The sequence below is a fragment of the Halichoerus grypus genome, chromosome 9 (assembly GCF_964656455.1).
Source record: "Halichoerus grypus chromosome 9, mHalGry1.hap1.1, whole genome shotgun sequence".
Classification (NCBI taxonomy): Eukaryota; Metazoa; Chordata; class Mammalia; order Carnivora; family Phocidae; genus Halichoerus; species Halichoerus grypus.
The window spans coordinates 52,300,076-52,327,602 of NC_135720.1; the positions used below are offsets into that span (position 1 = coordinate 52,300,076).

Sequence of the window (27,527 nt, forward strand, 5' to 3'; positions counted from 1 at the left end):
AGGAGAGCCAACAGTTTAAGTTCTAGTCCAAAGCTGGCCGACTCAAGACCCAAGAAGAGCTGATATTTCAGTTCAAATCTGAAGGCAGGAAAAAAAAATCAATGTCCCAGCTCAAAGCAGTCAGGCAGGAGGAGTTTCCTCTTACTCAGTCTTTTTGTTCCATTTAGGTCATCAGTTGATTGACTAAGGCTTACCCACATTAGGGAGGGCAACCTGCTTTACTCAGTGTACTCATACAAATGTTAGCTTATCCAGAAACACCCTTAGAGACAAATCCAGAGTAATGTTTGACCAAATGTTCGGCACTCCATGGCCCAGTCAAGTTGTTATATAAAATTAACCATCAGAAGTCCACCCCTTATCAACTTGGACCCATATATGCAACTCCTTAAAACAACTTTAATCTCTAAATAATGACAATAACAAGGTCATAATTCTACCTAACATGATACAACTATCCTACATACAACCAAAAATATACTAACCCTTTCCCCAGAAGAGGAGGTAATATTGTTGAGTGATATTCCCTCTTCTTGATATCCCATAATCCAAATCTATAATGTAAAATTAACAATACTAAATATTATGATATAAATTCAGTATGTCTTACATTATATGATAAGGAAATAACGGGAGAAAACGAAGATATTTGTGACACACATACATGCATGCATAACAAAATAAGGAGAAATACTCATGACAATTATAGCCTTCATTTCTATAATTAGTCACATGGTCATCACTGGTATTTATAACTACCTTCTTCCACTATCCATTCTGCATTCCCTTTGTCTTTGGCACGCACCTCAGCTGGCCATGATTCTTTGCCTGGTGGGGTGACCCAAATCTTCATTCTTGAGGTGTGTGAGCCATTAGCAGTTCTGTCTGGATTGGGTTGTTGTAGTTTTCCATTGACCTTAATCACAGGGCATTGTAGTATTGAGGGATCCCCTGTATTTCGGACATACTCTTCTTTCCCTCTGTAGTGGATGAGTAGTCCAATTTCCCTTTGGTAGTCAGGATCAGCACAGTAACTCTTTTCTTTGCCTGTTGATTCAGACACATGAGAAACCCAAAGTGGGCAGGCAGCAGTCTTAACTTCCAGTTCAATGGAATCACTGTTGTATGGTCTGGTAGAAGCATTCCTCCCTTTGGAGCAAAGATCTCTAGGCCAGTGGAACATAAGGCCATGGGAACAGGAAGCAAAAATTTTGCTAGTGGATTATGAGGGGTACTAGTGAGTGCTACCACTCCCATTTCTACCCCTTGATTCCTGGACCATGACTTCTGGCTATGGGAGAAACAGCACCATATATTAGGTATCTAATTAACCACCAGCTTTTCCCATTATATTAGGAAATGGGTTCAGTGATCAGAATTTGGTGACTGATAATATACAAATGCTGGAGCACACATATTCATGTAAATTTCTATTCTTTATTGAGGAAATATTTATTTAAAAATATACTGATACAAACTTGAAGTTCTAATAAAATTCATGTAAGTATACATTTATAACCAGATAATCTGTCAGATAAATGTGATTAAACGTCATTGTTTTAAAAATATCCTCTAATGTGGATGACATAAAATACTCTATTTTATGGTGGGAGATTTGGAAATGAGATTGGCCACCAGAGTGAATACATGAGACTCTTGGCAAAGTGTAATGAATGAACAATATGATTTACATGTTCCATGTATTCAGGTCATTCTAGTCAGGCATGCAACGTTTATGGGCATTAGGAGTTAACTTACTGTGTTTTTTTGCATATTAGAGAATTTGGAAAATAAAACATATAAGTTTTACTGATCTATCAATGGAAAAAGCATTTAAAGCAGATGTACATTTGCATTATATAAACTCAGTGTAACAAATGTATTGAGTACCTACTAAGGCCAGGTTCTTAAGTATACAAATATAAACAGGACACAGTTCACATTCTCCATGAGGTTATCACCTAATCGGTGGGGGTGGGGGGCATAAGAGACACATTCTAATTAATAAAGAGTGAAGTAAAACAGAGGAAACTGCTATTTAAGACAGCAAGTTGAATGCATGATTAGATCTGCTTCTTCCTGAAATTCCACCAGAATGACAGTAAAAGGACTTTTTAAAAGACACACAAAGACATAGAGAACAGGAAGTGAGAAAACAAAATAAGAATACTGGGATCTGGAAAGCAAACGGGCTGGTGACAACTGACTTAGTGGAACCAGAAAAGTTGAATCCTAAGCCTAGAGTGGAAAAAAAGCGAGTGAATTACATTATAGAACTCTCAAGTAACCCAGGAAATACAGGACCTGAAGTACCTTTGAAAATGTAGGTAAGGAGGAGCTAAAAGTCTGAAAGTCTGTTTACAAGAAGCTCCGTACAACTTTGTCCCACCCAGCAGAATACTCCCAAAGTTTTCTAATCTCTGGAGAGTGAAGCAGGGGGAGTCTGGACCAAGAGGCATAAGTATATTTGAGGGCCGGGGCCTTTAACTGAGAATAGAGGTATTAAATAAATGTTTCCTAACTGAATGCAGACTCTACTAGTCTTTTTCTACTTTCAATTCTTTGTTTTGGGTGACCATTCTGTGCTTTGTAAGATTTTTAGCAGCATTCCTGGTCTCTATCCAGTAGATACCAGTAGCACCACTCCCCCAGTTGTTACAACAAAAAATGTCTCCAGACATTGTCAGTGTCCCTGGGGAAGGGGAGTAGATTGCTTTCAATTGAGAACCACTGGCCTACAGTGATGCCTATAGTCAAATACCTCTATCCATGAGCTTCCATTTAGCTTTATAGTGCCTCTCTCTTAACTATGAGCAGAGAGCCAAAGTTCACCAGACATTCAAGGAAAAATGAGAAAAAAAACCTTGGAGGAAATAGGCTATAAGAAAGAAGAAGACTTTTAAAAAAGATATAGCATCTATAAAACAAGAACTCTTAGAAATTAAGAATATGGTAGAAATGAAAAACTTAATAGAAGCACTGGAGAACAAAGTTGATGAAATCTCCAGAAAGTAAGGTAAAAAGACAAAGAGATGGAAAAATAGGAGAGGACACAGAGATAAGAAAATTGAAGTAACAGTCTAGGAGGACTGTATGAGGAAAAAGCTGAAGCTGCTGTAACAAAGAGACTCCAAAATACAGTGGTTTAAATAGCATAGAAGTTTATTTCTCTGTGGCCTAGGATAGATGGCTCTGCATTATGACCAGTTGGCTCTGTTGTGCTAAACGTGTTGCATCCATATCCATCCCTGTATGCAGGGCTGCTGTTTCAGTTAAACATGTTCTAACTAGCAGGAGGGAGGTCAATAAGAACCACAAACATAAAGATATGACTCATAAGGTATACGTAATACCTCTGTTCACATCTAGCTGCAAGGAAGGCTGGGGAATGTAGTCTTGCCTATGTGGTCATATGCTCTGCTAAAACTCAAGAGTTCTATTATGAAAAGGAAGGAGAGGGTAATAAAAAGGAAGGAGAGAATGGATATTGGAGGAAGTTGAGCACTATCTTCACTGTAAGGTCTAATATATAAAAGGAGATCCAAAGAGAGAACCAGAGAAAATAGTGGGGAGAGAATCAGCAAAGAAATATGTGAGTAGGTTTTGCTGTGGTAACAAACAACCCCTAAATCTTAATAGCTTATAAAAACAAAGGTTTGGGGCACCTCGGTGGCTCAGTCGGTTAAGGACTCTTAACTGACTCTTGATTTCGGCTCAGTCATGATCTCAGGGTTGTGGGATTGAGCCCCATGGTGGGTTCTGTGAGATTCTCTCTTTCCCTCCCCCTCTGCCACTCCACCTGCTCATGCTCTCTCTCTCTCTCTAAAATAAATAAATAAATCTTAAAAAACAAAAACAAAAAAAGCCAACAAAGTTTTATTTCTTTCTCAAGTTGCATGTCCATCACAGGTCAGCTGGAGTTTCTGTTCCATGCTTTCTCAAACAGGCTGACAGAACTTCCATCATCTAGAAAGGTGAGAGGAACTGAGGGAGGAGGGGAAACCTGGTGAATCATACACTGATTTCTAAAGCTTCAACTTGTCATTTTTGCTCACATTTCACTGGCCAAATTAAGTCAAATGGCTAACCTAAGGGTACAGCAAAGCGTAATCCTACTATGTGCCAGAAGGAGAAAAACTGGAAATGGTTAGTGAATGATTAATGACTACTACAGCTCATCTAAATATGTGATTGACTCTCCTTCCTGTGGGCAAAATACACTCATCCCCCCACTCCCTTCCAAGTGAGACAACCTAAAAGTCCCATCTTGTTATAGCACAGAGCTCAATGTCTAGAATCTTTAAGTGATACATTGTAGTCTCTACAACAGATTCAAATGGGTTCATCTTGGTTCAGAGATCTAACTAAAAGGCCACGTTATCTCTCCTCATAAACCAAAATATGACAGTGGAACAGAATCAGGATAATCTCAGAAATGGGATGATTGCAGATACATAGCAGATAGTGGCCCGCTGCAAAAATGTAATGAAACAGTGGTTTCCAAATTATTTTTCCCCTAGTGGAATTAAAAAAAATCTCACGTCGAATACCAATGTGTAAAATAGATCAAAGTAAACCACTCTGCTTGGGAATTGGAAAGCTGCCTGATCTCTACTTACCCTCAGCTTAGGGTTGCTTTTGAGGAAGTTCTATGAAATCTTTACAGGTCACAAAGCATAGAGGAAGTGAGGTCATCAAGGGATAGCCAGGTTTTGTTAGCGCAAAGAGGGTTAAGGGACTGTTTAGAGGAGATGTTGAGGAAATGGGAAATTATAGATGATAGATTGTGACTTCCAAAGGATCCAATGGAATGATGTGAGAGGGTGGAAGGGCATGGGAAACTGGGTCAGGTGAGGAGACATACAAAGTGGTATGGTGCTTTCTCCTTTCATCATACGGGCCTAGGCAATGTCCCAACAATTTTTAAGCTCAACTTTTGTGTTGCTCTATGCTTTTACTTGAACACCTGATCATTGCTGAAGAGAACAAATCATTAGGCTGACTGGTCAGACCTTAAAATTATGGCCACAAATCTCAAATAGATACTCAATAATGCCTGGCAATCTTATTACACTTATCAAATACGTTCACTTTTTCACTATCCAAAACAATTATTTCACCTTCTTTTCAAGTCTCAAACTTTTTATACTCCACACCTCTCTAAATGAAATAATCTTTCAATAAATATTCATGGAGCATCTATTAAGTGCCAAGCATTGTTCTAAGTACTAGAGACAGAGCAGTGGACAAAATTGTCAGTCTTTGCTCTCAAGGAGCTTAAATTTCAGTGGAAGGAGACAAAATAAATAACTGTATAGGATTAAATATGGTATTAAGTTCTAGGGAGAAAAATATAGCAGGTTAGGGAAAGGGCAGGCTGGTAGGAGTGGCAGATCATGTAGATCCTTCTAGGACATAGTAAAGGCTGCCTTTAACTTTGAGTGAGATGTGTAGCCACTGGTAGAGTCAGAGCATAAAGAGTGACATGATCCGGGCGCCTGGGTGGCTCAGTCGGTTAAACGACTGCCTTCGGCTCAGGTCATGATCCCAGGGTCCTGGGATCGAGTCCCACATCGGGCTCCCCGCTCTGCGGGGAGCCTGCTCTCCCACTCCCCCTGCTTGTGTTCCCTCTCTCGCTGTGTCTCTCTCTGTCAAATAAATAAAATAAAATCTTTAAAAAAAAAAAAAAAAAAAAGAGTGACATGATCCAACTTAGGTTTTGAAAGGATCACCGCCTCTAATGGTGAGAATAGACCATAGGGGAGAAAAGGTGTTAGCAGGGACACTGGTTATTGGCCTGGGTCTCTGGGCCTTGTCTGATCATCTTTGATTATCTTCTTGGCTTACATCCTTACTTTCCCCCAATTCCACATGTTCTTTTTTTTTTTTAAGACTTTATTTATTTATTTGACACAGTGAGAGAGGGAACACAAGCAGGGGGAGTGGGAGAGGAAGAAGCAGGCTTCCTGCTGAGCAGGGAGCTGATGTGGGACTTGATCCCAGGACCCTGGGATCACAACCTGAGCTGAAGGCAGATGCTTAATGACTGAGCCACCCAGGTGCCCCAATTCCACATGTTCTAAAGGAAATAACTATTAAAGTATAATTTTCAAAAACTTAAAAACTTGACTCTTATACAAATACAAAATAAAAATGTTTCAAATATTTATGAATTCATTAATGTCTCTCAAACTGGATATAGACATTGAAAAATGGAAAGAATATTAGAATCAGATTGCCAGGTTAGATATACACTTGTTAGTGATCCTCAGGGTAATCAAACCATAATCTGCAGGGTTATCTTTTCTAGCAGAGAGCAATCTACACATTAACATGTAACTTTATAGTGTTTGAGCTCTAATTAAATAGTAAAGAGCCAAACATACATTTATTCTCCTAGACTTGAAAATTAAATAATCCTTGCTTGAACCTGTTGAACAATATTCTAGCATACTGACTCTCTTTTGCTTTACTTCCAAATTTTGGGTAAATTAAAAAAATTTTTTTAAATTGGCATATAATATTGCTTTTTCTTCCTTTTTAATTGAAAAATAGTTGACATATAACGTTACATTAGTTTCAGGTGTACAACACAGTTATTTGACATGGGTAAATTATCTTTTCTTTTTTTTAATATTTTTCTTTTTTTTTAAGATTTTATTTATTTTATTTGACAGAAAGAGAGAGAGACAGCGAGAGAGGGAACACAAGCAGGGAGAGTGGGAGAGGGAGAAGCAGGCTCCCCACTGACCAGGGAGCCTGGTGTGGGGCTTGATCCCAGTTTCCTGGGATCATGACCTGAGCTGAAGGTAGCCACTTAATGACTGAGCCACCCAGGTGCCCTGACATGGGTAAATTTTCTTAACAACTTTCCATGAAAATTGATTCATGTTTTTAGTTTACTGGAGGAATTTGGGGTGGCAGTACAGGTAAATTTCTCTTCCTCTTCTCTGGGTTTCTTATATTTTCCTTTGATCTCTGTTCTTTGCTATTGCAATAATGTAGGCAAAAGATGCAAAGGACCTGAATTTAGGCAGTGGCATTACTTTGGTTATTAGGTTTACACTCGAAGTGAGACCTTTCCTTGATCTGATTCTTAAATTTTGGGGCTACTGTGTATATCGTCCATGAATATAATCTTCTTTAACAAGCATTAATTAATCCTAGTGTCTCAGTCTCTGGGTGATTCCTTTACCTTCAAGGACTCAACTGCCACATAAACCTCAGTAACTCCCAATTCTAAGTCTCTAGCCTAGGCCACTCTCCCATATACCAGATGTATGATTTAAAATGCTCCCTGGGTGTCTCTATCAAAAGCATCCTAAGCTAAAAATTCCAGTTGAATTCACTGTTTCTGTCACAGTCCAAATGTATCCCACTCTTCCTGTATTCTCTATGTCTGTCCATGGCACCACCATTCACCCAGTTGCCCAAATTTGTAACCTTGGAGCCATCACTGGTTCACATTCCAGAACTACATAATCATCAATTCTTGTTCCTTCTGTATCATAAATATCTCCTCAATCTAATCCCTCTTCTCTCCCACTCCCACCTCTGCCTCTTTTAGGCCTTTACCATCTTTTCCTTTAATTATGCATTAATCTCAGTATTGTAAAAAAATTTTCCACACTGTTGTGAGTGTTCCATTCCTAAAATGCCCATATGATTCTATTATTGTCCTGCTTAAATCTTCAAATGAATCCCCATTTCCTACAGGATAAAACTTAAGTTTTTTAGCACCGAAAGTAAGTAGGCAGATTGGCTTCATCACCATTCCCATAATTTCCAACAGTAACCCTAAGAAAACAAAATAGTGTGGGGCTCCTGGGTGGCTCAGTTGGTTGAGCAGCTGACTCTAGGTTTCAGCTCGGTCCTAAAATCCAGCTGCAGGGCTCTGCACTCAGCCTCAGTGGGGAGTCTGCTTGACATTCTCTCTCCCTCTCCTTCTGCCCCTCCCCCCGCTCGCTCTCCCTCTCTCTAAAATACATTTAAAAAACCTACACAAAACAATGTGTTTGCAATACCAATGCAGCTTTAAGACAGATTCTCTAGTCCTTGCTTCTATCTAAACTGCTGCCATTCACTCCTCCCTACAGAGACATTCTGAAGCTGCTACATGGTGAATTCCTACTCATTCTAGAAGATACTACTCAAAAATCACTTCCTCTTTGGAGACATTTCTGACTCTTCTCCAAACTCCTAGATGCAATTGGTTCCATCTTTAATGTTTCTAAAACACTTATGCATTATCTCCTTTAATATTTAATTTTATTGTACACATTTGACTTTATGTCTTATTCTTTGAGAGCACAATTGTGTCTAGTTATCTTCGCTTATTGTAGTACCTACCACAATGAATTACTGCTTTTGGTTTTGCTTTGTTGTTTGTGTCACATATTCTAAGATAGCTGAGATAAAAAGCAAATTTAATGTAACTCATACTTGAAGGAAGAAAAGTTATTGAGGTTTATTTTAAATCAATGGTTGTTAACCTTTTGGATTATAGACCCCTATAAAAAAGTATGATGACAGCTATGACTTTCTTCTCAGAAAAATATACATACATAGAAAATTCTGCAAACAAGTTTTGTGGCATTCATAAATGCCCTGAGCCCACTGATGGCTGACAAATTGAACTCTTTTAATTTTTATTAATTTATTTTAGTAAGAAGTACACTCCTATGGAACAAAATTTGTAAGTACTGAAGTTTACAATGAACAGTCTCTCTCCTAGCCCTGTTCCCACACTGCTCACCTCAATTCCTCTTTTACCAAAGTGACCAGTTTTTGTGTAACCTTCTGGAGACAGTCTGTGCACATGCATGCATGAGCATTAAAAATTCTTTTCTTTTTTTTTTTTTTAAAGATTTTATTTATTTATTTGACAGAGAGAAAGAGAGAAAGAGTTCACAAGCAGGGGGAGAGGCAGAGGAAGAGGGAGAAGCAGACTTCCCGCTAAGCAGGGAGCCCGATGTGGGGCTCCATCCCAGGACCCTGGGATCATGACCTGAGCCGAAGGCAGCCGCTTAACCAACTGAGCCACCCAAGCGCCCCAAAAATTCTTTTCTTCTGATACTTTTTTTCATTTATTTTGGCAATTGTTCCACATCAGTACATAAGATTTCAAATGCATAGAATTCTACTGCATTGCTGTACCTTAATTGTTTTTACAATATATTTTTTTAGAGTTTGAAAAACTTTCAAGCTTATAAAAAAGTTGTAAGCATAGTACAAATAATCTTTTTACAGAACCATGTGAAAGTAAGTTGTTAACTTGATATCCTATTACCCTTGAATGCTTTTCTATATATTTTCTACAAATAAAAATATTCACTTACATTGACCACAATATAATTATAAAATCAGGAAATTAACATTATACATTACTACCATCTAATTCTCAGACCCTATTCAAATTTCACTAGTTATCCCAATAATGTCCTTCATGTCAGATGCAGTTCCTTAATCTTTCCCTGACTCTTATAGCTATAACACTTTTGAAGATTATAGGCTAGCTATTTTTTAAAGTTTTTTTTTTTTTTTTAAATTGCATTTACTTATTTGGTAGAGTACAAGCAGGGGGAGCGGCAGGGAGAGGGAAAAGCAGGCTCCCGCTGAGCAGAGAGACCACTGCAGGGCTTGATCTCAGGACCCCGGGACCATGACCAGAGCTGAAGGCAGATGCTCAATGGACTGACCTAGGCACCCCAGGCTAACTATTTTTTAGAATGAACCTTAATTTCCTTTGATGCTTTCTCATATTAGCATCATGTTATGCATCTTTGGCAGGAATAGAACGGAAGTGATGCTGTGATCTTCTAACTGCGTTTTATCAGGTGGCATACAATTTCTATTTATCCCATTGTGATGATATTCATATTGACCATTTGATCAATGTTAGATTTCTCTACTGTAAATGTACTCATTTTTTCCATTTGTAATTAGTAAGTATTTTGGGGGGGTGACTTTGAAAATATGTAAATATCTTATTTCTCATGAAACATTCAATTTATTCATTTATTCCAATATATCAACATAGGCTCGTGATTTCCTGTTTTAGTCAATGGATTATGACATGTTAACCAACATTATTTTGATGCTCAGATTGTCTCAGATTTGGCCAGTGGGAGCCTATTCAAGCTGGCTTCTGTATGTTGTTGACATGTCCCCATTAATTCTTTCTTTTTTTTTTTTTTAAAGATTTTACTTATTTATTTATTTGACAGAGAGAGACAGCAAGAGAGGGAACACAAGCAGGGGGAGTGGGAGAGAGAGAAGCAGGCTTCCCGCTGAGGAGGGAGCCCAATGTGGGGCTCGATCCCAGGACTCTGGGATCATGACCTGAGCCGAAGGCAGACGCTTAACGACTGAGCCACCCAGGTGCCCCTGTCCCCATTAATTCTTTGAGTACTTTCTTACTTTCTGGTACAAGAAGATGATCCAGGCTAAACTTGTGCTTTTCCTGCCCTAGTGGTGGAATCAGTTACTTCTCCAAGGATTCTTGGTTCCCTTTAGTGGAGAATAATATCTAGAAGCCACCATCTGGGCCCTATATATACTCATTATTATTAATGGGGTGCCTCTGCTACTAGGCCTTCTCAGTGGACAAAGCCAAGGAAAACACAAACACACAAAGTGCATGCATGCATAAATATATAAAGATACATACATATACATTTACATCTATATTTATTTCTATATTTATACGTATTCCAGTCACTGATATTGCTAATTCTAAACCAACACTACAGAGTTCATTCTACTTTTCTCCATTTTTTTCTTTTTTTGGGGGGGTGCAGAGAGGGGGTGGAAAGAGAGAGAGAATCTTAAGCAGGTTCCATGCCCAGCGAGGAGCCTGAGGTGGGGCTCAATCTCACAACCTTGAGATCATGACCTGAGCCGAAATCAAGAGTCAGACGCTTAACTGAGCCACCCAGGCACCCCGACTTTTCTGTTTTCATATTTGTAACTCCTTTCTCTGACAGGAAGAAACTGGACTCCCATTATCCTTAATATAGTTTCTTATTTGATCAATCCTTCTGAATGTAAGCAAACTCCCACTCAGTGTTGCCCCCTCCCCTGCATAGAAACTCTTTTTACCCACCCACGATCCAATACTCTGCATCATGCTTTCCCCCATCCTCCAGTGTTCTCGAAGAGAAGGGAGAGGGGAAAGGGCCCATGATTTCTTTAACATTCTCTTTTCACCCATTCTTTTATTCTTACAAACAATACTGCAATTAATAATCATGTCTATACAAGGTTAGTATATGCTTAAAGTAAATTCCTAGAAGTGGACTTGCTGGGTCAGAGTATGGGCATTTGTAATGTTATTGACTGTGCCACATTACTTTTCATAGAGTTTGAACTATCTACTCATGATGATGCCTGAAATAACTCTTAAGAATGGTAATTCTAATGCATAGGAAGACCTAAAAGTTACAGGATAACATTAAGACATTATTGAGAAAAATTAAGACAACTTATTTTTTCTTCTCTGGAAATACATTTGTTATATAAGTCAAGTTTCCTACTAGTTCAGTTTCCTGGTAAAGAAAATGAAACAAAATTTAGCCATCCCAAGCAAATTTAGGAATACAAAACAATGACCAAACAGATTGGGTAACAAGTAACTTTAAGAACCCTCAGAAACATAAATTAGTACCATAAGCTGAATGGGAGTTAGTACAGTAGCTCTGCAATTTACAAGGCAAAAATGAAAGCAGGAACCCACAAAACAGCCGGGAAATATTTTTTCTACCAAACTTGTTCGTCAGATACCTGTTAGAAAACCGTTTTCCAGGTCATTAGCTTACATCCTACAGCCCAGCAATGGCATCCGGCACTTGTTAGAGAGTGTCCCCTGCCATTGCCTCGGGCATGTCAGAAATTGGGAGTCTGCAGTTACGCGGTTTGCCCAGGACTTTCCAGGGGTTTGCACGGGATGCAGGTTTGTGCTGCACCTCGAGAACCCCTTCAGTCCCAAGCAAACCTGGGTATTAGCCACCCGAGGACCAGGCTACACAGTGAGGGAACCTGCGCTGTCCAACACAGCACCACGAGCCCGATGGGGCTATCTGCAGTTAAATTAAGTACAATTAAAAATTAAGTTCCTCGGTCGCAGTAGCTACGTTACCACCGCTCAACAGCCACAAGTGGCTAGTGGCTACCGTATTAGAAAATGCAGATCTAGAATTCTTCCATTATCGTACAAGGACTATTGGACAACGCTGACGTTGACAGTTTCAAGTTAAAAGAAAAAAAAGCTGGGAAGCCACTAGGCTCCACCACCCAAAATAATCAACAGATGTTATTACTCTTTCCAAATAGGATGAAGGAGGAAATTATGCTAAGAAACCACCAAGCAAAAACCTGCAAAGGCACCTGCCCGCAGGCTTTCTCAAGGAACTCACTCGTAATTCCCACGGCGGAGGCCGTCCGGCTTTCTGCGGTGGGAAGTAACTCCTCAGACTTCTGGAACGCTGGGAACTCCCAAAGCGGTGGGCGACCGAGGGCCCAGATCCCCGAGATTCAATTGTCCGACGTGGTGGACGCCTGTAGTTACGGGGTGGGCGAGCCTCCGCTCGATGGTCCACAGCCTGACGCCGCTCTCGGTCTCGCATCCTTTCAGTCAGGTGCTTGTAGCCGGCTGGGAGCGCGAACCCGCCTGTGTGTGCGCGCTTCCGCACGCGCGCCGGCCCGAGGGCCGCGAGAAGCTCTCGGCAGCCAATGGGGCGGGGCGCCGCGCGCCGAAGGCGGGGCCATGACGCGCGCGCCTCGTGACCCTGCTCGCGGCCTGCGCCGAGGAAGCCGGAAGCGGCGGCGGTCACCGGCACCGGCTGGGGGTGGAGAGGCGGCAGTGAGTGCCTTGGGGTTTGTGAACCCCGCAATGGGTCCGGACGCGACAGTCGCATGGCGGAGGTCGTTGCTTCTGCCGCGGCTGCTGCTGGTGCCGCTGCTGTGGTCGGGGCTGGCTCTGGGCGCTCTCGCCTTGGTCAGCAGCCCCCACAGGGTCCTTCACGACCTCCTGTCGGAGCAGCAGTTGCTGGAGGTGGAGGACTTGTCCCTGACCCTGCTGCAGGGCGGAAGACTGGGGCCGCTGTCACTACCCCCGGACCTGCCGAATCTGGATCCCGAGTGTCGGGAGCTGTTACTGGACTTCGCCAACAGCAGCGCAGAGCTGACCGGGTGTCTAGTGCGCAGCGCCCGGCCGGTGCGCCTCTGTCAGACCTGCTACCCCCTCTTCCAACAGGTCGCCAACAAGATGGACAACATCAGTCGAGCAGTGGGGGTGGGTAGAGGAGCACACCCGGGACCTCCAGCGTGGAGGGTTGGGAAAGGAGGATGTAATGATGGTTTTTACTCTGGGGGCCTCAGTTTCCCTGTTTGTAAGGAAAAGGGATTGGACTGGGACTGTGCAGTTTGGGGCATCAGAAGAGTGGGTGGCTTTATAGGTCTTGGAGTTTGGAGTTTTGCCTCCATGGCTGCTGTTGGGCATCTTCTTGATACATGTTTGCAGATAGGTATGGCTGTTTTTCTTGGGGGTCCTGTGCCCTTAACCCTATCTTTCGTTTCCCTCTTTACTGTCTTCACCCCACTGTGACACAGCTTCTTCCCATCTGTACCTGGTGTTCCCAGGAAGGACCCTTTCCTGAAACTCCAAGTAGAGGGGGGAAACAATAGTGTGGTAGTGCTTAGGAAGCTTGAGCTTTGTAGCCAGATAATATCAGATCCACCACTTTATAGCAGCTTGGGCTTGGATTAATTATCTTATAGTCTTAGTTTACTCCTCTGCAAAATGGAGAAAAACAGCTGCCTGATGTGACTGTTACAAAGATTAAAAGAGATAACATGTGAGAGCTTATCTTAGTGATTAAGATAGTTTGTGGCTGGTCTGGCAGGAGTCCAGTTCCTATTAGCTGGCATATTCTGGGCAAGTTACTTACATCTCTATGCCTGTTTTCTTATCGATAAGATAAAAGGAGCCCTTAGAAAACTAGCACGTAGTAGTAGTTCTCAGTAAATGGGAGCTAAAATTTTAGGAAGTGGTATATCTGCCCTCCATTTTTGGTACTCTTAGCACTTTTCTGGTTATGTGGTAGGTCCTGTGAGGGGTTTAATAAAAAAGAGAAAGGGAGAGAATACATGTTCCTGCTAATAAGAAACTTATAGGGTCTAGAGCAGTAAAGGATAAGAGTGTCAGGGCTGGTAGGAGTCATGAGGTGTGGGCTGGATATGCCTTGTAAAGGAAAAACATGAAGAATGACATTGGGATTGTGGAGAGGGAAAGTTCCTCTTGTATTGAGAGGACAAGTAGTCTCACGAAAATCTGATTGGAATTATTTCATAAATCATAGTTGATCTGACAAAATACGAACTTATATAGAGTTGCATCCTGCTTTAAGTCAACCTGATATTACTTAACAAATCTATTTTTTTTTTACATAAATAGGAAATTTATTTGCATTAAATAAATTATGTGGGCAATCTTTCGGTAAAGAGCTAGTTTTCAAGTTTGGAAAAAACAAGTAAAACCAATGAATCACTGAAGTAGCAATTAGTAAAAGTTCATTGTGCACACACCAAAAAGACAGTTTGCAAACTGGGAGCACTCAAACCAAAACATGGAATGAGGCTCAGAGATGCATTGTTATAAAGCAATGTACATAGTATGCAAGAGTGACTGCACTAATTCTTCACAGATTTGGTTTCAATATAGGAATTTTCTTTTTACTTTTCATAGGAATTTTCTTAAAGAGAATTGGTTAGTAATTACCTCATATCAATTTTGGGGAACAGTATAAGTCTGGTTTATGATTTTCAAATAGATAAGCAAGAAGGGGCGCAGGTCATGTTAGCCTCACTTGTCTTGCAAAGTAAGCTAAATTAAGCTTTTGTTTGTATGACTAAACTGGTTTTGTCTGATCAGGGAATGTTTAAGTCTGGTCTCCATTTGCATTTGATTTTAACATGGTTTAAATAAATTTAGCTTACCTGCAATATTTTTCAGGCATACTTCTATTAGGTATAGCAAGGCAGATGTATATCCCTATCCATCTGTCTTTCTATGATTTAAAAATAAAGTACCCAAGACTTGTCCCTGTCACTATAGCAAGGTATGATATGACATCATATTCTATTTTGAGCAATTAGGTGAGTTGTTTTATGGCCAAGATAATGAATCATGATGCAAAGTTTGGATCTTTTGAGGGAGCATATGCTTTCCTCATTTGTATAGATACTGTGGAATTAAGAAGCGGTTAAAAAATAACCCCAAACTCTAGTGGTACAGTATTATGGTCATCACCCAATCTGTGCTTGAATTTCCACATGAATTCCTCATTGCCCAAGAGAGGCTTGGTGGGGGGTGGGGGTGGGGCAGAAACTTCCTTCCTCTTATTTGTGCCCGTCAGATTCCACCAGTGACCTGGGCACCAGGCTCACTTCATCTTTGTGTGAAAGGAAGAGAGTAAAGAGTTTAAAAAAAAAAAAGGGCAGAAAAACCCTTTACTCAATCTGGATTTCCTCTCCAATTCATCCTAGACCTTGATCTCTTTCCTTTCCTTTCCTCAGTAGAGGTGGGTGTGCTTTGTTGCTCAAAAGCATGATTTCTATGGTTCTGAGGTACTTCATGGATTTAATAGGCTTTCTTGGATTGGTTTGGGAATTGAATCATCGTGTGTAATAATGAACTTATGGGAAAAAAGTGTTCTGAGTTTCTTAGAAGTGAACTTGAAGGAATCAGTTGTTCTTTGTGTGTGTGTCGGGGGGGTTATTTCTAGGGAGTAATGTATTTGACTCACATAGGCTCAATCTTTCCTTTAAGTCAGTTTAATCAGCAAGCACATGCTATTCTTAAATATTGGGCTGGTAAAACGATACAGAGGGAAAAGGAGGATAAGGCCCAATGTTCAAACTATCAGCATAGTTGGGGAAATAAACCTATTTTGAGAAAGAGAAAAAGAAAAAAGGAAAAAATCATCAATGTGAATGTTATATTTTGTACAATAGCAATTTACAGCAAAAGGGTTAAGGGAGATGCTGAATTAAAGAAGGGGACAGAGCAAGGTGGGGTTAATCAAAGAAAACCTATAAGCTGAATTTTGAATAAGATATCCTTTATCATCTCTTCAGGGTGAATCCATTGTCCATGGATTGATTGAGACAGGAGGGAAGTGTAACAAGGAGAAAAAGAATCAAAGGTAGAAATTTGCAAGCTATTTCTCTGGTACAGCAAGCTAATTCATTTAATTTAACAGGATTGTCTGATGAGAATTGTATTTTCTTGTCACTTCCTCTTGGAATTACTGAGACAAGGACCACATATAGTTTTATTACCTGAAGGTGAAGAATACAGTGATTTGTGAAACTTGAATGGTACAACTGACTGATTCCTCTTCCTTAGAGTCATACTTTCTTCTTTTAGTATAAACCAATAGTGGTTTCATTGAGCTGTTCAACATCCTCAGAGAAGTTGCCAGGATGCTTTGACTCCCAAACTCTGAATTGCTTAGCTCTATCTCATTCTACTTGGTTTGTTTAAAATTTGTATAAATAGGTATAGATATACAAAGATATGTATATATATTTATGTAGGTGCTAGTGATTAGAGGTGTGTACCTGGAACTGTTCAACATACTTATTAACTATAGACTGATAAATAAAGTCTTAGGAATATAGGGAGAAACTCAGAACATAGAATAACATAATAATCTGTCTTTCATTAGTGATCAGAAAATAATGCTTCTTATGCATTCATTCAAGAAAATTATTGAGTACCTAGTATGTGCAGGCTAGTAGTAGTTACTAGGGATATAGCTGTGAATAAGCAGAGCTTGTTGTCTGGTAGGGAAAACAGATATTAAGCATATAATAATACAAGTAATTATTTAATTCAGGTGTGATAAGTGTTGCACAATAAAAAACCCCAGATGCTACCAAAGCATATAAGGGAGCTGATCTTGACTAGGGCTGGTGGTAGGTTGAGTGGTCAGTGGTTAAAGCTGATATTTAAAATCTGAGAGGGTGTGGGGCAGAGCTGAGAAGGTATACATGTAAAAAGTAGCAGGTGTGAAGACTCTGAGTCTGGTGTGTTTGAGCACTAGAAAGAACTCAAAGTACTATGAGCCAAGAGTAGACTAGTGATCTGAGCCTGAAGAAGTAGGCAGGTACCCGGTCATGTGGGCCTTATTAGGTATGTTAAGGGTTTTAGACTTTCATGTTGAAGCAGTGAGATGTTATTGACAGGTTTAATTCTGTAGAATGATGTGATCAGATTTGTACTTTAAACAATCATTCTGGTTACGTGAGAGAAAGTGGAGGGAACAGGGGATGGGGAGGGTAGGGGAAGAATACGTGTGGGAGATGAATTAAGAGACTTTGCCGTGTTGTAAGAAATGGTGGCTAGGCTACATGGGGACCATTGTGATGGAGGGAAATGGATAGATTTCAGAGATATGTAGGAGGTAGAGTTGACAAGACTTGGTAGTTAACCTCTGGGGAGGTTCTTGAAGTTCCAGTGTTTATGGCATTATACTTTCTGTATCCTCAAAACTCCAAGATTCTTAGAGTGCCTGGTAAGTAAGTAGTAGGAGTTAAATAACTTTGAAAGAATGAAGGGTCAGCACGACTTAATTCCTTGCTTGGGTCAAAAGGGAAAAGAAATCGATAAGGATCAAATAATTTAGGAACTTGGATTTACTTTTTTGCATAGTGTGCATTTCATTATTAAAATGATCTGTGGACAGCATATTCTATGTGGGTATAAACTATTTGGGTACAAATTTGTGTGTCCCATTTTTTTGTGATTTATAAGGTTTTGAACTAAAAATTTCCCAGAAGATGAAACTTAAATATTTTGTAATCATTTACTCACCAGATTAAAGAAATTATGTAAATAGTATATGTTCATTGTAGAAAAATTTAGACAGTGTAAAAGAGGCAAAAATGAAAATGAAAATCACCATATTTCTGTTATTCAGAGATAACCAGTGCTACATTTTGATGAAAGCTTTCCAGAATTTTTTCCTATGTATAAAAAGTAAGAAATATGATGCATGCGGTTTGGGCCTAAGTGGTTGAGATTGTTCTATAGAAGCAAGTATTTATTTAAGAAGCAAAGATTTTCTTCCCTTGCCAATGAACCTGGTATCAATAAATATTTAGCTGCTTTTGTTTTATTACAGTTGTTATTAATGACATTATTATTTGATTATATCAATCAAAATGTTAAAAAATGCTTTTAATAAATATTTTAGTTATTTTTATAAGGGTTTTTTTTTTTCCTAAAGCTTTTGTTTGGGAAGTCTAAAAATACTCAGATTGTATTTTTCTATCTTTTTGTTACAGAATACATCAGAGAGTCATAGTTGTGCCAAAAGTCTCTTAATGGCAGATAGAATGCAGATAGTTGTGATTCTGTCTGAGTTTTTTAATTCCACATGGCAGAAGGCAAATTGTGCAAGTAAGTAATTCTTTCATTTTCATGTTGCAGTTGTGGTTCAATAGTATAGATGTCAGATTTTAGTGAATTTTAAGATCTTTGAAGCTAGATAATACTTTTTATTACTAAATTTAAAGAACTACGATTAGCATCATGGTTTATTAGTGGGAATTACTTGGGCAAATATTGAAAGGCAGAAAGTGTAGCAGTTGACAGGATGAATTTTGCAGTCAGACAGATCTGGCCTTGATTCTGAGCTCTGGCACTTCCTAACCCTGACTCACTTGCAGTCAGACCTTGGGCTTGTAACTTCACCTCTTGGACCTTCAGTTTCCTCATCTGATTTGGGGATGAATTGGGGATAATAATGGAACCTATCTTATAAAATTGTTTTTAGGATTAAATGAAAAAAATTGTGTAAAGAACTTAGCTGAGTAGCTGGCACATAATGTTGAAGAAATGTTAACTGTTTAATATAATAATAATTATGTTTATAATCTGTCAAATGGTGGTAATGGGAGATGGTAACATCTGTTCTACCAGTTTCGCAAGTTTATATGTATTTGTATTTGTATAACACAATGAGATCTATTTTCAGGCACTCTTTGGAAAAATTAAAACTATTTCAGTTTGTGTTTTGAATACCAGCTGTGTACTAGGCAGTTCTTACTTTCCGTGCCTTATAATTTAGTGAGGGAGAAAGTTATGTTTATAGGATAATCTAAGGCAGACAAATAAATGCTTTAATAAAGTTATAGAATTGTTGGGGGAAGTAGAAAATAAGTTGGGGAGAATTTGAAATGACTTCCTGGTGGAGGTAGCTTTTGGTCCTATACCTTTATGGCTAGGCGTGATTTCAGTAAGTAGAGATGGGAGGAAGGACACTGCAGAGAACTAGGCATCGTGGACAGAGACACAGAGGTGTAAAAGAGTAGTAGGTGTTCCAGGGTCTGGAAGCACAGTGGGAGGTAAAATTGGAAAAGGAAAATAGGACCTTGACTGATACAGTAGTTTATCATAAGCATTTTATTAAGAAATGGTTGTATATTTTAGTATTTTGGACATTTACTATACACATGGACTATTAAAGGCAGTAAGAAGTACTACAGGTTAAAAAAATATTTTTTAACATTTAACCTAGCACTTTCCAAGCTTTTTATTTTTTTATGTATTTCATTAAAAAATTATTGAAGTATAGTTGACCTACAGTGTTATATTAGTTTCAGGGGTGCAACTTAGTGATTCGACAATTCTATACATTACTCAGTGCTCACCATAGTAGCTACAGTCACCATCTATAGCTTTTTTTTTCTCTTTTTTTACCACAAGGACCCTTTATTTTTTCTTTTTATGGAATCCCATTGGAAGAGGAAGAGAGAGACCAGTGAGGAAGTTATTACAAAATAGTTTAGGCAAGAAGCAAAGAAAACATAAAGTAGGGCATGGGCAGGAGAAATCCGCAGGATTAAAAAATCTGTGTACCTGTCAGTCATTAATGAGTTTAACTTTTCTAAGGATTTGTCTTTTTGTTTAGTTCATATGAGAAAAACTAAATGGCAAAAAGACCCCTGCTAAGTTTCTTTTCTTTGTAGTACATCATGGTATATTGAATATTGACTCTTTTAATTTTGTCTCTATTCAGATTGTCTGGTAATTTCAACAGAGGCTTGGCTGACAGTTACTTTTTTTTTTTTTTTTTTAAGAGCAAAAGCTTTACTTTTCTGGTGTAGAAGTTTCTAGTATAAATATGATTGAACAGTTTGCTTACCCTATATAGGAGAGCTATTTTTAAGTATTCTTAAGCCCTTAAATCCATTGATATAGGAAAAATATATTAATTATAATTAATTTAAAATTAATTAGAATAAATGGGATATATATTGGGGTTCACTTCTTTTGACTGGTGTGAGTTAATTTTTTATACTTGAGAGGTAAAGCATCTTTTTTTTAATTAAAGATTTTATTTATTTATTTGACACAGAGAGAGTGGTAGAAAGAGAGCACAAGCAGGGGGAGCAGCAGAGGGAGAGGGAGAAGCAGACTCCCCGCTGAGCAGGGAGCCCGACGCGGGGCTTGATCCCAGGACCCCAGGACCGTGACCCGAGCTGAAGGCAGACACTTAACGACTGAGCCACCCAGGCGCCCCAAAGCATCTTTTCTTTAAAAGATGTTTTGTGACAAAGACTTCACTAATTCAAAGTAGCTTTCTTTTCAGTTAGTTAAAAAAAAGAAAGAAAACATTTTGCTGCATATTTACTTAATATGGTAGTTATAAAACTCTTTAGAATAAATTCTTAGGATAACTTTGCTTTTCTGTGAGCCGTCCTATCTTGAAAATATTCCTTGATTGAACTTCTTTTGAAGAACAAATGAAATACTTACTTCCTAATTAAAATTAATTTGGTCACCTGACGTGGTCAGGTGAAAGAAGCAGGGTGTTTTATGCTATATACATGCTTGATATTATGGAAAGCTTAATCTTTTACTAAAAATATAAATGTAAAATATTCTCTTTTTCCAAAGAACAATTAATACTACATAAAATTAAAACTAGATAATGTGAAAAAAAATTTTTAATAGAGTTGCACATTTTCTAGGAAAATGTAAATGCTCAGCAGTGATCTGGCATCAGGTTCTCATGAAATTGCATCTCTAGCAACCAGATCTATTATACACTAATTTCATGGGATCTTTACTCTCAATCTCTCTCTCTTTTTTTTTTTTTTTTAAGATTTATTTATTTATTTGAGGTGGGGAGGGGCAAAGAGAGAGGGAGAGAGAATCTTAATTCTCTCTGTGCTGAGTACAGAGCCAGACTCGGGGCTTGATCTCAGGACCATGAGATTACAACCTGAGCAGAAACCAAGAGCTGGATGCTTAACCAACGGAGCCACCCAGGCGCCCCCACTCTTTTATTTTCTTAATGAATGATAATAAAGGGTTCCACTTACTTGTGCACTTAAAAAGAAAATCTATTTCCTACCTATTCATTCATTGTTTTTTTAAATCATTGACCTTTAGAAATATGTAGAAGAATACAGGGATGTTTACTCTTTTAATAAATGGAAGACAACAGTCATGTTATAATTTTAAAGGAATTGTGCCTGGTCAGAAGTTTGCTTGGATGTTGTAATTTTGTACTGTAGGAAACTAGTAAATACTACTCTAAAATTGACTGTAGGAGACCAGAATATGCCACCCCAAAATATGCCTCTCTGGTATGAGGATAATTTTGAGCTGATTATTTTGATAAACAGCAGGCACAGGAGAAGCTCTGAACACAGAGTAGAAGTAACCATTTTATAAGGGAAATTTGTATTTATAAAGGAAATCTCCCATTTGTAAGAGTATTTCCTTCTCTGTACCAAGAAACGGATGACTCTAAATCACAGGTGAATCTTAAAAATAGAAAAAGCAGGGACATACATCTACATAACAAACCTTACATTCATTTACAATGCTTCTCCTGGTCACTTCTTCATAACCAGCCTCCCTCATACTCTTCTTTCTTTGTTTTTAGCTGAAGGTGGTATTTAAGCCTGAATTCTTAGCCATCTCTTTGAGGTACTCATTTTTCCTGTGTGTCTGCCATGTATATATGAGAGATACAAGTTAAACTATTGTTTGTCTTTCTCCTATTATCTGTTTTTTGTTATAGGAGCCCCAGCTGAGAACTTAGAAAGATAGAGGGAAAATTATTTTTCCTCTACAGTATATACATGAAAATCACAATACAGATTTTCAAAAAATTTTCTGGATTATTTGCCTTTTTATTTAAATACAAAGAAAAACAGTTTTCTCAGAATTTTTTATGAAATTATTAAACTCAAGCCACTAACCCATTTGTCTCCATTACCTTTTTGTGATGATCTAGTTATTAAATTTGCAAATACACCCTGATGGGTGAGGCCAGCAATAAGGATCTTTAATGGTGAATAATATGGAATCCATTCATTCTAGCACCTAAAAGATAAAATGGGAAGGGAAAAAATGGCAAAGTATGAACAAAAACTACTGATATGTTTAAAAAATTGTTTTTTTTTCTTTTAAGATTTTATTTATTTATTTTGACAGAGAGAGACACAGCGAGAGAGGGAACACAAGCAGGGGGAGTGGGAGAGGGAGAACAGGCTTCCTGCTAAGTGGGGAAGCCAGATGCGGGGCTCGATCCCAGGATCCTGGGATCATGACCTGAGCTGAAGGCAGATGCTTAACAATTGAGCCACCCAGGTGCCCCTTAAAAAATTGTTTTTAATAGAGAGTTAAACCAATATGTGATCCATTTTGTAAGAATGTATCTTTTGATATAAAATGACTATTTTTTTCATCCTCTCTGCTAGCAAATGCAGAACTGTAATTATATTGGTAAAAATCTTTTTAAGTGAATTTAAGAGGCTATTTTTTAAAAAAGACTATTACTTAAAATATGAAAATACAAAAAAAATTTAAAAAGATTATTAAAGGGGCACCTGGGTGGTTCAGTTGGTTGAACGCCTGACTCTTGGTATTGGCTCAGGTCATGGTCTCAGGGTTGTAAGATTGAGACCAGTGTTGTGCTGCATACTCAGTGTGGAGTCTTCTTGTCCCTCTCTGTCCCCATCTGCCCCTTCCCTCTCTCTCTCTCTCTCTCTCTTTCTCTAAAATAAATAAATAAATAAAATCTTAAAAAAGATTATTAAAAATGTAAAAATATAAAAGCTAAAATATTGTTTAAAAGAATATTATTAAAATGAATGCACTGCCAAAAACCACCTTTCCTTTCTACTTGATCTAGCTGTGGGTTGACACCTTGTCTCTGCAGTTATTAGTTGATGAAAGGAAGGCTAGAAACCCAATAAAAAAGAGAGTGTCATCCATGTACCACTCCCATCTCTTTTATCTTTAGAATTCCTATGTCTTTGAATGATATTAGTCTTCGCAGGAAAGAAGGTTCTGGAGATTGATGGAGGCTTAAAAGAAATGTTAACAGCTCAGCTTTTCCAATTCACATTACAAATAACATGGAAACTAGTTCTTGTGGAGACTTCTAAGTAGTAAAGGAAATATATCAATATTTCTCCTGCACAGAATTTTAAAGCTATTATCAAAAGTGTATTGTTGACACAGGGATAGCCTTATTGACATGCTTCTAAGTTATCCTTTGCATCTGACAGTTGAATAATTAGCAGGCTCACAAGCTTTGATGAGACCATGGATTGTTTTATGGTAAAATGTTTTGGTTCTCTTTTTTCTCTTACTATAATAGACATAAGTTTAAGGTGTACAGTGTATTGATTTGATCTATTTTGTAAAATGATTATCACCATGGTGTGAGGTGTAATGTGTCACATAATTACCATTTCTTTTTTGTGGTGAGAATGTTTAAGATTTACTCTCTTAGCAACTTTCAAATATATAAGTATATAAGACAGTAAGTATTGCTAACTATAATTACCATGTTGTACATTAGATTCCTAGGACTTATCTTAAAACTGGAGGTTTGTATCCTTTGACCAACATCTCCCCATTTCCTCCAGCCCCTGGCAATCACCATTCTTCTCTTTCTATGAATTCAGCTCATAGTTGACTGTATATGCTGGGGTTTATTCCTGGACTCTGGATTCTGTTCCATTGGTCTCCTTTCCTGTGATAAGAGTCAATCTTACTGGGGCGCCTGGGTGGCTCAGTCGTTAAGTATCTGCCTTCGGCTCAGGTCATGATCCCAGGGTCCTGGGATCGAGCCCCACATCGAGCCCCACATTGGGCTCCCTGCTCAGCTGGGAGCCTGCTTCTCCCTTTCCCACTCCCCCTGCTTGTGTTCCCTTTCTAGCTGTCTCTCTCTCTGTGTCAAAAAAATAAATAAAATCTTAAAAAAAAAAAAAAAGAGTTAATCTTACCTAGTTGATGAAACTCCCAGGGAAGGGATTTATGATGATTGAGTTTCTTTTGGAACATCTGTCTTTAGGTAGATAAGGGCGATTCACAGAAAGCTATCTGTGTTTGCTATTTTTCAAGTGACTTTAGCTCAAAATAATCCTTAAGGCAAAGAGGCATATTTTAGGAAAGACATATTCTATCACCCTTCACTTACTGTGTCTTAATTCTTTAAAAGTCACTATTAAGGAACACCTGAGTGGCTCAGTCGGTTAAACCAGCTCAGGTCCTGATTCTGGAGTCTGGGGATCGAGCCCACATTGGACTCTCCCCTTGGCAGGGAGTCTGCTTCTCCCTCTGCCCTTCCCCCTGCTGGTGCTCTCTCTCTCTCTCTCTCTCTCTCTCTCTCTGACACTCTCTCTCACTCACTCTCTCTCTCCAAATAAATGAAAACTTAAAAAAAAAAGTCAATAATAAAACTTCATGGTTAACCAAAAGTTCAGTTAAGCAGAACCCCTCTTTCTCATTTTATCTATGTGGTAATTTACTAAGCATTAGACTCACTTATTTGTATCTTATAATTTAAAAAAGTCTTTGTTTTTGTACTCATTAAACTTAATTATGTTCTTCAGGTACAAAGTTCTCACAGTTTATACTATATTTTCTGAAGCTTGCCCTATTTTTCAGAAATTGGTGATTGTTGTTTTCTATAAAACTAATTTTGTAAAACAGCAGAGATCTTGATACAAACTCCTAATGGATGCCAAATACTTTATCTAAAGATGCTAATAATTTCTGTCATGATATCAACTTGAATCCTCCACACCTTTAAGAATGCTTCTTGAGCTGATGCTTGAGCCCTCACTGAGAAAGAAGCTATGCTAATCTGTCCTTGATGAGGCTGCATTGATTATCTGAGATGTGGAAAATTCATAATAACCACTTCACTTAGTGCTTATAGGAAGCTTTATTATTACTAATATTCCTTAACTTACTAATTTCTAAAATATATAGCTTCTCACTGCTTATAACATTATGCTCCCAATTCCTACAAAAGCATAAAAGAGGAATTTTAGTGGACTTCCTTTATTTTAAATCAGAAAGTCAGGGCTCTTTAATAATGAAGACATTTTAAATCGTATTGTATAAATGAACTCCTTTGTGCTTTATAATACCACTCTCTAATGATCATTGAACAAATTTGATGGTACTGCATTAATGTGGTACTTAACAGGATGACCAGTCTATATTAGCGTTTAGTTTAATTTTCAAATTATTTTAAATGAAAAGGAATGGTTGTCAGTAAAATAGAAGAGATTAAGTTCTTTTGTTCAGAGGAAGCTTCCTTTATAAATTATTTTTTTATTTGTTTTTATTTTCCATAATTATCCTATAAATTACTTCTTTATAAAGAAATTATTTCAGTTACATACTGTAGAGAAGAAATTGCCACTGTTCTCTCACATTCATGTGCTTTATACTGCTGCTGTAGGCAGTCCAGGGACCCACACACACCCAGCTATCCCTATACTGTGTGTCAGTTGCCATGACATGGCTCATTAACATAGATGTGCAATTGCTATGGATGAAATTGTATTCCCACTACTCCCTGCAAAATGTCAACTACAAAAATAGAAAACCTGATTAATCTTTTAGGCCAGTATACTAATACTGTGCATATTTGTAGTTGTATTTGTTTTTATATATTATATACTGCTTCATGTGTGAAAGGATTCAGTTCTACTTTGTGGTGACATTAAACCAGGATTAAGAGGGGTTTATGTTATTTTTTTTAAAAAAAGAATTTAGTGTGTGAACTTTTTGAAAGCTGACAGATGGAGTAACGTTTTCAAATAGTAAAGAAAAAGTGGTATAATGAAGAGACTACTTAATGGAAAGTCTGAAAGTATATTTTGTATTTCAGTGCCTTACTAACTTGATGTATGATCTTCATTATATTACTTTATTTCTCTAAATGGGACTTACATCCTTGAGAAGATAAAGATGTGGAGAATGCAGGGTATGGGAGTTCAGAGAGGGAAAGACTCTAGGAATAGGTTCATCAGCAGGGCCCCATGCATACCAGGTATATATCAAGCCCTGCACTAGGGCATAAAGGGGTGAATGGGGCTGAAATTCCAGCTCAGCTTCTGGAGGCAGGAGTGCCTTTTTGTGATTAATCTACCCAGAGAAGATGTCTTTTTCTAATTATCACAAAGGAGTTTTAATGTGCTAGTTGCTGCCCTCCTGCTCACCAGGTTTAAGGTTCATGTCAGTTGCCAATACCGATCAGTTGGTAGTGACTGCCTGAATCCCCTGAATCCCTGCGTGATGTAAGATAGCTACAGGTAGTGGAAGGAGGAGTGGTGGCATGTATTTGTTGATTCCCAGGAGTGAACTTTAATGGTTTAGAATATAGATGTGAGAGGCACCTGGCTGGCTCAGCCCGAAGAGCATGCAACTCTTGATCTCGGGGTGGTGAGTTTGAGCCCCACGTTGAATGTAGGGATTACTTAAAATCTTAAGAAAAAGAATATAGATGTGAATATTTTATTTATTTCACAGTGTTTGAAAATGCAGGCTCAGGAATCAAACTGAATAGGAATTTCAGGTTTTCACTTACCAGTTTTGTGGCCACAGGCAACTTCCTTAATTGCTCTAAGCCTCTGTTCCTTATTTAGCGAATGGGGATAATGATCGTGCCTACCTCTTAATATTATGAGAGAGCACGTGCATATCTCACAGTGTGTCATAGCCTAGTGTCTCCTGTAGGGGAGGGGAAAAACCTTTCCTCTACCCATTTAAGTTCTCTGGCTGGAACTCTGTAAATTAGACTGGCCAAAAACATTAAGAAGAGGAAAAACAGAATTTTATTAACATGTGCGATGTGCATGGATATATTAGAGTACCCAGTGATGGGAGTTACATATGGGAGTAATCCAAAGGGATGGTTAGAATTTGGACTTATACATCATCTTAGGCTAATCAAAAGAAAAGGGGTTTGGGACTTCTGGATGGAGGAGGCAAGTTTTGAGAAGGTAACCGGGAAAAGTATGGTAAACCAGGGTTGTTTAGGCAGGTTGGTTATGCAGATTTAAGTTAGAGCCTTTCCATTGGTTCGAATTGTTAGAGTCATCCTCTTCCTTTCACCTGGAAGGAGACATCTTTAGAAATGGAAATTTCCTTTATAAATGTAAATTTTACTTACAAAACATAATGTGTTCCCTGTTTT

At 38.5% G+C, this 27,527-nt stretch overlaps 1 protein-coding gene and 1 long non-coding RNA gene across 2 annotated transcripts in view; one reads left to right on the forward strand and one right to left on the reverse strand.

The window, feature by feature from the left end:
- Positions 1-379: 379 nt before the first annotated feature.
- Positions 380-12,713, reverse strand: LOC144379059 (uncharacterized). The gene is made up of 2 exons (XR_013441168.1): positions 12,414-12,713; positions 380-1,047 (listed from the first exon to the last, which is right to left on the reverse strand). It is a non-coding gene; the product is annotated as an uncharacterized LOC144379059 (long non-coding RNA).
- A 35-nt stretch (positions 12,714-12,748) lies between these two features.
- Positions 12,749-27,527, forward strand: part of OSTM1 (osteoclastogenesis associated transmembrane protein 1) — a 29,289-nt gene continuing 14,510 nt past the window's right edge. Inside the window, exons 1-3 of the mRNA XM_078055864.1 lie at positions 12,749-13,291; positions 18,349-18,463; positions 20,085-20,092. Coding sequence (XP_077911990.1) covers positions 12,764-13,291; positions 18,349-18,463; positions 20,085-20,092 — 651 coding nt within the window. The 5' untranslated portion in view covers positions 12,749-12,763. The remainder of the gene's footprint in view (positions 13,292-18,348; positions 18,464-20,084; positions 20,093-27,527) is intronic.